This window comes from Molossus molossus, unplaced genomic scaffold (genome assembly GCF_014108415.1).
Source record: "Molossus molossus isolate mMolMol1 unplaced genomic scaffold, mMolMol1.p scaffold_m16_p_18, whole genome shotgun sequence".
Lineage (NCBI taxonomy): Eukaryota > Metazoa > Chordata > Mammalia > Chiroptera > Molossidae > Molossus > Molossus molossus.
The window spans coordinates 16,854,355-16,868,469 of NW_023425353.1; the positions used below are offsets into that span (position 1 = coordinate 16,854,355).

The 14,115-nt window shown below is 43.4% G+C and overlaps 1 protein-coding gene across 3 annotated transcripts in view; it reads left to right on the top strand.

Moving 5' to 3' along the window:
• Window positions 1-14,115, top strand: part of ARHGEF3 (Rho guanine nucleotide exchange factor 3) — a 286,293-nt gene that overhangs the window by 213,548 nt on the left and 58,630 nt on the right. Inside the window, exon 1 of one of the 3 annotated variants that reach the window (XM_036266164.1) lies at window positions 3,079-3,331. The exons of the other annotated variants lie outside the window; for them this stretch is intronic. Within the exon in view, the coding sequence (XP_036122057.1) occupies window positions 3,236-3,331 (96 nt within the window). The 5' untranslated portion in view covers window positions 3,079-3,235. Of the gene's footprint in view, window positions 1-3,078; window positions 3,332-14,115 lie in introns of those variants that run through there. 3 annotated transcript variants of the gene reach the window in all.

Sequence of the window (14,115 nt, forward strand, 5' to 3'; positions counted from 1 at the left end):
GCAGCACATCACACACTGAGAAGGTTCTGAAGTCAGGGCACAAAGTGGAAATTGTATGGGGTCAATACCCTTGAAAATTCTTTAACTGTCTCAGACCTCCCAAGGGAACTCCAAATTCGCATCTTTCTTTTCACACTCATTGTGGGGGCTTATGTTTGTTTTGCTTGGTTGTGGCACTATTTAGATTGTCACTGGCCATTAGCTATAAATCAATTTCTTCTCTTCTCTTCTCTTCTCTTCTCTTCTCTTCTCTTCTCTTCTCTTCTCTTCTCTTCTCTTCTCTTCTCTTCTCTTCTCTTCTCTTCTCTTCTCTTCTCTTCTCTCTCTCCCTGTTCTCCCTAGCATGTATAGTGGAAAACATGTTACTTTGCACATATGTTGTGTGGTCATTCATATCAGTCACTTTTTATGGATCCAAATCTTTTAAGGAGGGGAAAATAAAAAATGTTTAAATAAAGTGAATATGGAAGTGTTCTCATCAACCAATATGACCATTCTTTGCTCTATGACAGTTGTACTTAGACTTGAGGTTAAAGTGTCCTCCCTTCCTTGGGGTTAATTTATTACTACACTGGACTTAGGGTGTGTCAGCCTTCCTGCTTGGCCCTGAGGGTCCTGCAGTCAGTAGTCCAATTCTAGACTCCTGTAGTTTGCTGGGTCACTCTTTTCTTCACCAAGAGCTAGAAGTCCACCTCCCAACTGGAAGACAAGGTCCAGCAAGCTCCACGAGGGATCAAAGCCCATCCCTGAAGGGCCATTGCTGGCAGAGTCCTCTAGTTGGGATGCTGGGCCTGTGGAAGCCAGAAAGCAGGGAAGGAATGAGGAGCAGCTGTAGGTGCTTCAGCTTGTATCTTTGGCAGCCAGGGAAGCCTTAAGTGAGGCATCTCACTGCCTCCTGGCCCTGCTTTGGCTGCACAATTAACCAAGGGCTGCTCTGGTCTGGTGCTCTTGGAGAAGGGGTTCCCCTCACTCTCTCACCAAGCTTGGCCAAGCTTGTGGGGAGCACCTGTGTAAGCACCCCATCAGCACAGCTCAGGCTAAAAGGACAAAGTTGTGTTCAGGAATACAGATAGGAAAAATCAGTGGTCCTGAGGCATTCTTTCCCACCCAAACCTCTTCTTTGACCACTTCCTTATCACTACTTTATGGTCCACATTTGAAAGAAAACACTCACGTGCTCTTTTCAGTCTTAATTAGAACTCACTCATTCAGGAGCCTCCTTTACATTTGTGGCAATAGTGAGCCTGGCAAAATTTGGCCAGATTTTCCCTGCTTCTCAAGGCAGTTTGTCTTCACTAGTTGGGCAGGGAAGTGGGTGGATTTAGTGCCAGAGTGTGGGTTTGGTACCAGAGATGAGAGAGTTGTATATCATGAGGATTCCTGTCTGGAAAGTGGGAACTGCTGGTTTCTGGCCTCAGGTGGAAGCAGAGAACACTGAAACAGGGCCTAGATATTTCTATTCCCGCAACCTCCTGCACACCGAAGAAGTCTAAACAAAAGACATCATCTCCCCAAACCACTACCCACTATGGCCATAACTGTGATAAGGGGTGGGGCGGGGGAGAGAGTGGGATTCAACAGTGCAGTCTACAAAATAACTTTTGATGTAATAATTTTTTTAATATTTAAAAAACTAATTTCTAATTTCTCAAGTAACACATGAATGTATTTTTCTTGTAAAAAAAATTAAGAACAGCCCTGGCCGGTTTGGCTCAGCAGTTGGAGCATCTGCCTGCGGTCCGGAGAGACCCGGGTTCGGTTCCCACTACGGGCACTTACCTTGGTTGCAGTTTGTCCCCGGCCCTGGTTGGGTCGTGCAGGTGGCAGCCACTCGATGTGTCCCTTTCATGTCAATGTTTCTCTCTCTTCCTCTCTCTCCCTCCCACTCTATCTGAAAAAAAAAAAAAAAAAATGGAAAAATGTCCTCAGGTGAGGATTAAAAAAAAAAAAAATTAAGAACAGCCTTGGCAGGGTGGCTCAGTTGGTTGGAGTATCGTCCACCAAAAAGTTGTAGGTTTGATTCTCAGTGTATGGGTGGACAACAAATCAGTATTTCTCTCTCACATCTCTCCCTCTCCCCTCTCCCCTCTCCCCTCTCCCTCAAATCAATAAACATCCTCAGGTAAGGATTAAAAACAAATTTAAGAACACGGGCTGTAAATGTAAAGTCTCCTTTGTCTATTACATTTAATCCTTTAAGGCCAGGTACCCTCTGGTACCAATTGCCTCCCCTGAGCCCCAAGAACTCATGACATGAGTTTGCTGTGGATCCTTCTGGGTGTTTTTCAATGGTATTTACCTCCATGCCTCTACAGAAAATATATGGTATTCTTTTGTAGATGCATTTTTAACACAAATGGTATTATATTGTGCTTACTCTGTGATTATTTTTAACTGAACCTCATACATTGGAGATGTTTCCACTCCAGACCCATAATGAGGAGAGTTTATTTAACTATTCCCTATTGATGGATATTAGCTGATTCCAGCTGAGGTTTGGTTTTTACTGCCCAGACAGGGCTGCAGCAAATGATCTTGTAATTGCCCCTTGGGCATTTGCGGTGTGTTTTTTCCAGTAAGGCGAGGTAGATAGAGCCAGGTCATTGATTTGCCCCAAGTGGCAGGCTGCAGAGGAAAGGGCTGGGGTAAAACGCTCTGGAAGTAGTGGAAAAGTTTTGTGTACCCATCGCGGAGGTAGTTACAAGTGTTTACATTTGTCAACATTCAACTAACTGTACTCTTAAAATGGACGCATTTTAGTACTTGCAGATTGTATTATAATGCCGTTCATTTTTTAAAAATGTGTATGCGGGGAGACTGGCTGGGAACAAGGCAAGGGGGGCTTTGAAAACACTTGTTCCCCCCAGGCAGTTTCCCTCCGCCCCGCTTTGCCCGGGCTTCCTCTCCATGCAGGGAGTGCGGGGTCCAGCGCAGTGGCCCCGGGTCCAGCGCCACCGCATCCCTCACCGCTCACTGCCCAAGGCGTCTCCCTCCCGCAGCACCTGGCGCTCGGGACGCGCCCCGCCCCGCCCCCCGATGGGCGGGCCCGGCCGTGGCCCCGCCCCCAGCCGCAGTTGGGTGCCTTCAGGCTAGGAGCCGGCTGTCAGTCTCGGTGTCGCCGCCGTCGCCGCCGCCACCGCCTGGCACCGTGGAGCTGGGGCCCCCTTTCGCTAGGGAGTTCTGTGGTCTCATCGGGTCAGCGGTGACATCCCAAAGGGCAGGGCCGGCAGCCGCCATGGTGGCCAAGGATTACCCCTTCTACCTCACGGTCAAGAGGGCGAACTGCAGCCTGGAGGTGCCCCCGGCCAGCAGTCCGGCCAAGGACGCCGAGGTAGGGACCTCCGCCTGACTCCTGGGTCCGGAGGTCTTCTCCCCTGTGCCACTGTCTGTTTCCACCTCTCACTCTGGATGTTCTCGTTCTCTCCGTCTCTCACACGTACTCCCCATGTCTCCGTCTCCAGCTCTCACTCTGTCTCTTTTCCGTACCTCCTGTGGATCAAGCCAGGGCCACCTTCTCCCTGTCCCTGTCCCTCTGGGCCGGCCGGGAGCAGCAGCCGCTTGCCCCTGCCCCCTCCTACCGCCACCCTGTCTCTGCCTCCTGCAAGGTTCTCAGGCCGTTGGTCTTCTGTTTAGACCTGGCAGAGGGACTTTTCCCCTGTATCAGCAGGTCCAGCCATCAGGGAAGAGCTACCCTTGAAGTGCCCCTTTCCTCTTGCCCGGGTTGGGGGAGTAAGGGGTGGTTCCTGGGGACCCTTCAGGATATCTCACCTGTCAGCCTTGGCCTTGCAGCTTTTTGGCAATAAAGGCCACAGTACCTCTGCTTGTCACCTGAGGCCAGTGGGGTCATTCAGCTAGTGGTCTGGGGGCTAAATGATCACTTGCGTGCCTCCCACATGGACCTGAAAAAAAATTAAAATCCTGGGTCAGTGGGAAGCTGTCTTGGATCGTTAGAAACATTTTTCTTTCTGGGAACTTGCCTGTGCCTTGTGGGTGATGTGAGAGAATCCTCCAGGCTTGTGTTTAGTTGGTCTTTCCTCCTGTGTTATATCTCTGGCAAAGAGCTCACTGGCCTTCAAGGTTGAGTTCAACTGGAGAAGAAAGCATCCCTCTTTTTTTTTTGAGGGTTTTGAGGAATATGGTTGCTTTCACCAGACTGCAGTTTTTCTGTGGCCAAACTGTAGTGGAACCCACAGGTCCCAGTTCATCATTGTCACTCGTGTGTGGGTAGGAGATTGTCACTCTCCCCAACCACGGACGAGGAAAAGTATGGAGGCCAGTGTGCATCCGGCCTTGTATCAGCATTCTTGGGGGTTCCATCCACCCAGCACCCTTGGGTCTGCTCAGCTGTGTGCACTTGGCTCACTGAATTATGTATATTCAGGAGGACAGCATCAAAGATTCATTGCCCCTAGCAAGAACTGCTCCAAGCTGACAATATTCCAAACAGTCTCCAGTTGTAATCAGCTTTCTGTAAGCTGAGCGCAAACTAACTTCTCACCCCTGCCCCACACCCCAGCTTGGCTGTATATCTCTTACAAAGAGTTTTTGTTCCCAGCAGCTGTGGAAGTGTTATGGCCCTAGTGGTGTTTGGACTCTTATTTAAGTTTTGACAGGACAGCACCTGCGTAGGATTCAGGTTGTTCAGGCTTGGAACGGATATAATGGTTTTTTAGTGGGAACTTCATAATTTAATGAATGTAGGAGCAGTGAAGCTAGTGCCCCTCAAACTCCTTTTGGAAGGAAGCAAAGCATAACCAAGTCTGATTAATAAATTGAATTGGGTCAAAAAAAAATAATAGGAAAATAGCTCTGGGCTCTCACTAGTCCCTTCTTGCTATCACTTACTCATTTGTTTTTGAGTAGTTTGGTGAAAGACTTGGGTTAAAATTCATCTGCTTGGTCTTTTCTTATTCTTACACTTAGAATGTAAATATATCTGTGTATCATAAATGTGATGAAAGAGATGTCTCGCCAAATGTCAAATATTAATTTGCTTCATGGTAGCTGGATCCACATTATATAATGTGACTTAGTTTTATTTTATGAAGTTGTCCTGGTGTGGGAGTAAGGATGGAGGGAGAACTATTTTATTTCCAAAGTAGTTGGTGGATATTTTTTAAATATTTAAATCCGAGTAGAAGTATCTCATATGCTGTATATACCTTGAGACAGAGGTGCCCAGTACAGTATATCTCCAAGCTTCATTGATCTGGCGTATCACTTCCTGATAAAGGCGATAGGCAAAATTGGAAAAAGAAACCTAAGTGAGTTTGGGGGACTAGTTTTCTGGTTTCATTATCAGAGCAAAGACAGCTAACCATTGTAGGGTCACTTCTCCATAAGCAGTTAACTAAAATATATTTTCTACCAGCAGGTGTCATCAGTATTTGTGTTTAAAAACCAGCATACACTAGTTGGCCTTTTGAAAACATGATTATATACTTGTTTATAAACTAGGCATTGACTGTTCTTATGAAAGTAATGTTTTAAGATTGATCATTTTTTTTAAGATTGATCATTTTCTTTGCAGAAAGAATGCGACTATAATAAAAAGAAAAACTGACCTATCCAAAGTCCTTTTTGACTTTCAGAGGCAGTTACAGCAAAGCACCTGTGTGTGCCCTTAGACAGATAATGGATTTTCCTTAGTCACTTACTATTGGGAGAACAGGGGGCACTGAGTTGAATGGGCAAGTGCCTTCTAGTGTTTGTTTTTGTCAGTTGCAGCCAGCTTGCTAGGGAAGGCCACTTAAGGAAAGGCTCTGGGGAAGGGCAAGTGTCATTGATATGCATTTTATGCCATACATTTGAGTAAAATGTCCAACAATAAACATTCTCTTCAAAGCAAATCATTAACAAAACTATTCAAGATTTAAGTGCTTTGTAATTTTTTTTTATTTCAATGATGGTTTCCAGTGAAAGAAAAAAATGATATATTTTAAAATTTTCTTTTAAAATATCTATTTTAAACAAAAATATTCTACATGGATTATGACATTAATATAATACTGCTTCTTAATCTAGAGTTTCTTATGACATGGATGTATGAGTTGGGTTGCAGATGTTCAATTTTAATACCTCTAACCAGCTAAATCCTTCTGGCTCTAATCATTAACTGTGAGATCTAAGGAGCTTAGTCCATGGCTCTAGTCTAGACTTTCACAGAGGAGCATGGTATCACGTGAGTATCATTAAGCTTATTTCTTCTGAACATTAATACAGCTTTGCTCAATTGATCTCTGTTTTTATATTTATTGGGTGCTTACTTCCCATGCCAGGAGGAATTGGTCCTTCTAGCATGTTAGATGCTCTGAACACCTGATCAGGTCACTACAAGAAAAGCAGTTAACACTCACGAATTATACCGATTATAACTTAAAAGTCACAATTTCCTATGGTGAGGTTTGCTCTTAAAGAAAGAAGGCTCAAATGAGTAGATATGTTGGCTAAGGATTCTGGAGCCTGGTGTAAGGTCTTAAGTGTTGGGGTCCAATTCATTTTTAATGAAGATATTAAGATGTTTCTGTTGTTTTCTTTCTGAGAATATATCTGACCATTTGATGGACAGATTACTTTTGGTTTTAAGATTCACTATCTCAGATGTTGGTCAGGATTAAGTCAGATGTAGTTAGTGGTATTTGTAGTCATTGCCTTTGTCTCTTTGTCTCTTATATGTTCTTATTTTGACTCAGCCTTGTGTGGCCCTTGGAATGACATTTATCAAGAAATGATGAAGTTGTAGCCCTTTTCTAAGTACCATGTCTAATGTTTCACTCAACCATGTTGTCAGGTTAATATAAAGCATGTATTATTCTCTCTATGAATAAAGACACTGAGGGAAGGTGGCCTGCAGAAAGCCACAAAGAAAATCAGCAGCTGAACCAAGATCCAATGCCAGGTTTCTGATGGATTTAGTCCAGTGTTTAATACCCACGTACCTAGTGGCATCTAAGGATGTTTGTCTCTGTGAAGAAAAATGGGGGGAAGGGAGCGATGTAAAACTTAACAGACATATAAAATGCTTTCAAGTATTTCTTTTAAACATAAAATCTTAAGTATTTTATGTAACTGAGAAGGTACCTTTAAGCTTTAGCTCTAAAGAGCAAAGTGAACCCTAAGCCTCTGCCATAATTTATGCTCCAATCAGTCCACACATGTATTTGAAAATTGTATGCACCTGGGGCTGTATTCCTTGCATGCCAACTGGAAAGCTAAAAGGGTCAACTGGTTTCCAGTAATTTATACATTTTTTAGAATATGTATCATATAGTGTTGAACTGACAGTATGTACAACCAACCACATGGGAGCAGTTCCAAGGAGTTATAACACTAAGAGTCCTGGGATTTCTTCAAATGACTAAATAAATAGACTCCATGCATCATGTGACCTCAGATCTTGCTGGGTGAGGAGCCATGTGGAGTTGCTCCATCTCTTGCTGATAGGATCTTGTTATAGTCATCCAATTGTGATTCTGAGTCTTGTTCAGATGGAAAATATCCTGAGGGTCCTGGGCCCCAGTGCCATCTCAACCACTTGCTAGTGGTGTGACCTTGGACCAGTTACTGTGCCTCTGTTTCCTCAGTGAAAATGGGGATGAACAATTTTGCCTCCTAGGACCATAGTGAGAGCCAATGAGATGATTCATGTGCAGTGCTTAGCACAGTACTTGACACATATAGGGCTCAGTAAATATCGTTATCAAGATCTCTACATCTCAAAAAGATTCCTAAAACAAGTTTAGGAAACATGGTCACCCTCTTAATTTCTTGATGCTGCTTTAAGCACATCAGTGCATTAGGGGTCTCACTGTAGGTTTTCTAATCATCCTCACAACAGTTTTCTGAGATTGGTATAATTGCCCCTTTTTTGTAGAAGAAACTTAGGCTTAGGGCTGGGTAAGTGGCCTTTCTAGTAGGTGGAGGAGCCAATACTTACACCCTAGCCTGACCCTGAAGTCTGCACTTTCTCAACCACATCACGTTGCCTCTAAATGACTAAATCACTGGTCTCCCCACCGCATAACACATGAAGGATGAGCCCTCCTGCTTGAGCAAATTGCCTCACAGTCAGAGGCCCATTTTTTCCTGGGTGTCTGGATAGGAGACCTCACCATTAGTTAATGCTTCTGGCTGGGACCCACAGGAGTGGGGTGTGCAAGCCTCTGTTGGGGAAGGTTTTAGTAACTTCCGTTTTGTGTTTCTTGAGAACAAGGAGCCGGCCTTTGACAGAATTCCGCAGGCTCAGCTCTCTGGAGGTGACACAGTTAGTTCTGCAATTAGTCATTTTGCTTATCTACGTTAACCACCAGCCTTCCAAGTAAACCAATAACTGGAAGGCCCTGACTGCCATCTGGATATTTGCAAATTGTGTCATTTTCTCAAGATACTCTGCAAGTGCCTGTAAGGCCCTGGACCAGTGCCACTGTTTTCATAACAACTGAATGAAAATAAATTACTGATCATATCCTAATTTCGCAAAGCCCTGAGCACATGTAATTGTTATTAATAGTGTGTGTATATCTGAAAGAGCGATTTCATTTGTGATATATGCATAGTTTCCTTCCATAATTTGTCAGCGCTGGTAACAGGTACAGGTCACACGCAAAATGAGGAAATTACTGCAATTGCATTGCCTTTTATTCTTGTTGTGTTGGCTGATGGACCATCAGGAGTGAAGGAAGGGCAATGGTTTCTGACACCTTTCATTTTTTATGAATTGACACCAGTTACTAGCTTAGAAGAAGAGGCTATGTCACAAATTAATCAAGAAAGGCTTCTGAACCTTTGGCTGGTATAGGAGTGGGTCTTTTTAAGTCTGGAAACACTTGGGCCTGGACCTTCTATGTTTGGGCCATTGTGTCTTTTCGTGAGAAGGCAGCTCAATTATTACTAAAGGTCAATTAACCAGAAACCTTATGGTAAACTCACTGGACTTTTTTTCTTCCTGGCTCTTCAAGATGAGGAGGAAAGGAGTAACAAAACAGGCTTTCTTCCGGGGATTTATGAAACAAGCAAACAAAACTAGCCTCCAGGAAATGACCCAGGGTCATTGCATTAGAGAGCCTCAGAGTGGGAAAGGCCTGTTGAGAATATGGAGCCCAGTTCTTATCCTCTGCTCAGTCTATTCAGTCTCTGCTTAAACACCTGCAGGGACAGAGAGCTCATTACCTTCTAAGGCTGTACATTCTGTCTTTGCTCAGTGTGGATCATGAGAAAATTCTTTCTTAGTTGTAATGTTGCTTTCGGGAGCTGAATATTATACAGTAATACTTTCTCATGGGTTATTCTCTTAAATACAGTAAAATCTCAGTATAATGGACTAATTCAGGCAAGAGGGTGTCTGTGAAAGCCAAAAGTTCATTCTATAATAAAGTAGCTTTTCCAAATGCATATGTTAAAACATTGACAAATTAGTTTACCTGTTTTTACTTATGTAGACACATTTGTGTAACTAAAATTAAGAATGCATGAAAAGCCCTGGTTGGTTTGTCTCAGCAGTTAGAGCATTGGCCCGAAGACCAAAGAGTCTTAGGTTTGATTCCAGTCAGGAGCACGTACCTCAGTTGCAGTTTGTCCCCCGCCCTTGTCACAGTCTTGCAGGAGGCAGCCAATGGATGTGTCTCTCTCACATCAATGTTTCTCTCTCCCCCTCCCTCCCTCCCGCCCCCCTCCCCCTCCCTCCCTCTCTCCCTCCCTCCCCTTCTCTGCTCCCCTCTCTCCCCCTCTTCCCTTCCTCCCACTGTATCTGAAGATAAATGGAAAAATATCCTCGGATGAGGATTAAAAAAAAAAAGAATGTATGAAATGTTTAATTTCACGGAAAAGTTTCCTATATATATATTACTGTAATTTTAAATGTATACTGAATAGACCTAGTAAATGCATGCATTCACCAGTCACCAAAAGTAAACAAATGCACACGGCTGGGGCGTGGCTTAGCGCATGTGGGAACACACTTAAAACTACTACAGAAAGTCATGCCACATGACAACAGAACCAATTAACTCGAGCAATGCAATGTGATCACATGCTAATCATTCACTGAACACTGTTTATGAGCAGTGACTCTTGGATTTAAATATGTAGGCTATAGCTGTAGGTATGTAATATCTATTTATGTTGGCAAAGTTATGACATTGTTTTTTCCAACATATGGCCTATTTGCTAAAATTTGCTAAAAATAACTGAATTGAGAACAAAAAATAACCCACTTAAATATAAGCAAATCTTGTTGGTTAAAAGCATTTTAAAATTAACAGTGTGTTAATTTTCACATATGATTCACAGACCAGAAATTTTTTTTTTTATTCCTCACCTGAGGATACTTTTCCATTTATCATTAGATAGAGTGGGAGGGAGGGAGGGAGACAGAGAGAAACATCAATGTGATAGAGCCACATCAAGTGGTTGCCTCCCTCACAACCCAACCAGGGCCGAGGACGAACCACTCGAGGCATGTGCCCTTGACTGGAATTGAACCCGTGACTCATTGGTCTGTAGGCCGATGCTCTAACCTCTGAGCCAAACTGGCCAGGGCCAGACCGGAAATTTTATCCATTAAATCCAAAGTCCATTAAATTGAGATCTGCGAAATCAAGGGTTTACTATGTTTGAAAACTATTCTCTCTCCATCTCCATCTACTGCTCTGTGCTTGCACTTGCGTGCGCGCGCGCTCTCTCTCTCTCTCTCTCTCTCTCTCTCTCTCTTTACTGAGGAGCTTATTGTCTCTTGGCTAGACTCCTGGTTCCTCTAACATTTCCAAATGGAACATACTGTCCAACTTCTTTTTCTTTCTTGCATGTTTCTGCTGGACATCCCCAGTGTGCCTGGAAATCTTGAGTATTGATCAGCCGAAAGACACTGTATGATACTGTATCAATAGCAAGGTTTCTTTTATGCTCATTGTGCTTCCTTAGACAAGAGAAGTAGACCAATACATTGAAAAAGATTTTTGAAATACAGATGAAAGACTAAAGATTAATGTCTTTATTGTCATATAAATAATTTATACAAATGTGAAAAAAACACTCCAAGATGTCCAATGACAAATGTGCAGTTTACACAACAGGAACTACCAAAGTAACATTATTTAAAATGTTCACTCTAATAGAAATGAAAGAGGCAAATAATAATAATAAGGTGCTATTTCATACTTAATTAATGTCACAATTATTTTAAAGAATGATAAAACCCAGTGCTGGGGATGTTGCAGGGAAATAATACACTTGTGGAATGAGGGAACTTGTCAGTGTATATTAAAAGACAAAAAGGTTCAAATCTTTGAACCCAGTATCCCATTTCTGAGGAGGGAAAGTTATTTGTCCAAAGTTGTTCATAATGCCCTGGCCGCTTTTGGGTCAGTGGTTAGAGCGTCGGCTTGTGGACCAAAGAGTCACAGGTTCGATTATGGTCAAGGGCATGTACCTCGGTTGCGGTTCAATCCCCAGCCCTGGTCAGGGTGGTGTGAGAGGCAACCAATCAATGTGTTTCTCTCACATCAATGTCTCTGTCTCTGTCTCTGTCTCTCCCTCCCTGCTCCTCCCTCTCCCCCTCCCTCTCCCTCTCCCTCTCCCTCCCTTACACCCTATCAGACAATAAATGGAAAAAGATCCTCGGGTGAGGACTAAAAAAAAAACAAAGTTGTTCATCATGAAATCATTTGCAGTAATGTTCACATTTTATGTTTGTGCATTTTACAAGTTTCAAAGCACTTTTATATTCTTTGCCTCATCTGAGTATAATTATCTTCATTTTAAAGCTGGGGCTACTAAGAATCAGAGAGGTTCAGTGATTTTCCCAGGATCACACAGCTGGGAATGGCAGGGCTAAAGCTTGAAGTCCAGTTGTCTGATTCCAGTCAGCATCTTTTCCTGCTTATTTATACCAGTCAGAAAAGCCAACCACCTCTCTGACCTATAATGAAGGAATAGTTTCATGTAATGTACCATAGCCTCTGGCACAAGAGTCAGGGGCATCATTTGAGCCATTACACAAAGCAAACAGATCTACCGTAGTGTTCCTGGAAAAAATAAAGAGGAACAAGTTGAGCATAATTATATACATGATGTAACCAGTTTAAATATATATGTACAAATATGGGATGTAGAGAAGTGGGGGAAGGGATGCTTCAGTCAGAGCACCCCTCCCTTTCTCATCGTGCTCACTGAGTTCTCATTCATAGAAATGCCACCCAGTCTTTAAATAGCAGTTGGTTATTTTCACATGCATTATCTCCTTTGAACCTTGCACCAGCTGAGGGAGCTGAGCAAGGCAAGGACTGTCCTCTTTGTTGTCAACCGAAGAAACAGAGAATCAGAGAGATTAGGAGGCAGGGCCAAAATGTTGGTTTGTCCTTGCCCAGCCTTGACCTCTTGGCATAATACAATGTTGGCTTAAGCCACTCATGTTCCTGAATGAGGTCAGTTGTAAACAGCACTATTTTGGAGGTGTTCAAAGTGAACCCTATAAACTTAGCCAGAACACTGCGTGCAGTGACCTTGCCTTGGGACCAGTGGATTGGTGGGCCCTTCCCTTGGCCTGCACTCCAGCAGATCCAAGTGCAAGGTTTTTATATTTGATGTGAAATCCCTGTTAGAGTCAACAAAAAGCCCATAGAGAATGGATAGACCCAAACTTCTGTTCATGTAGATGACATCCCTTGAAATGATGTCTTACTGAGCTCTGCAGATCTAGTTTGCAGCAGAGGTGATTATTAAATGATAAGGAGACATATAGCATTTCCCTGAGGGCACTGTGTCTGTAGATATCACTAGAAGTTGGCAACCTGACTCAATAAAACTGAGATCCTATGTCAGGGCCTTTTAAAAAATAAAGTTAAATGTTTAGCAGGTGCCACATATTAAGAAGCCACAGAAGGGAAGAGGGAACCAGCTAGTGGGGGGAAAGAGATGGAGTTGGGCCCGATGGCCAAGGGGGCTAAGTGATAAGGCATCCTTTTGTAGGTTTTTTGGCCCTGACACAAGGCCAGCGCAAGCTCCCTGCTCAAGTGTGTTATCTTGTATTGAAATGCTAACATTTCATAATCCCCACTTGACTCAGGCATGTCAAGAACAACCCCCAAGCAAATACAGAGAGGATAATCAAAGATGGCTGGTGAAGACTATTCTTATTTTTCACTTCACACTCATCGGGGAGGGGTATGGGTGGCTCATCAATATCCTGTAAGGTTTGACAGTTTTGGTTCATTTTCAGACACCTCTGTCAGCCATCCTCCTTGCTGGTTGGTGATTGCCTTGGGTGCTTCTGGGTGCACAAGGGGTCTGAAACTGCTGTGAAGAAAAAAAATAGACTGAATAGGAAAAATTGATGGTAGCTTAAGTGTCAACCACAGACACGAGGTGAAGAGTCACCTCCTTCCGCCTCAGCTGTTTGATGGGCCTTATGGGAGAGTTTTGAAGGTGAGACATCAGACATCTGGTCTTCTGTTAGTCTCTGAATGCTTCATGCCCACACTTTAGGAGTCTCGGAGAGTGAGCTTTGTTCTGGCTCAATATGGAATGATGGGAGCTCACTTTGGAGGACTCTTAAATGTTCATCTTAGAAGAGTTTCCCTACTAGCTGGGGACAGGGCACAAGTAGGCTCAACCTCTTCAAACCTCAGAATTTTTGTTTCTGGAATGAGTGGACTGGGTTAGATCATTATTTCCCACAAGGTGGATTTCTTACCACTTGTGATAGATAACTCAAGTGATACAGGACAAGGTGATACAGAGACAAGACACAAAATAAATTATTTTTTTATTTTTTTAAAGCAGGGGTGTGCCTGCTCTGGGACCTTTGGTTTGAGGATTTTTTTTTTTAATTGTTCTTTTTCTTTATTGATTTTAGAGAAGAAGGGAGAGGGAGAGAGAAAAACATCAATGAGAGAGAACATTGATTGGCCGCCTCCTACATGCCCCCCACTGGGGATTTGGCTCACAACCTGGGCATGTGCCCTGCCCGGGAATTGAACTGGCAACCTCTTGGTTCATGGGTCAGTGCTCAACTACTGAGCCACACTGGCTAGGCAAAATACATTTTTTTATCCTCACCCGAGGATATATGTGGTTTTTTTCCCCCATTGATTTTAGAGAGAAGGGTCGGGGGTGAAGGGA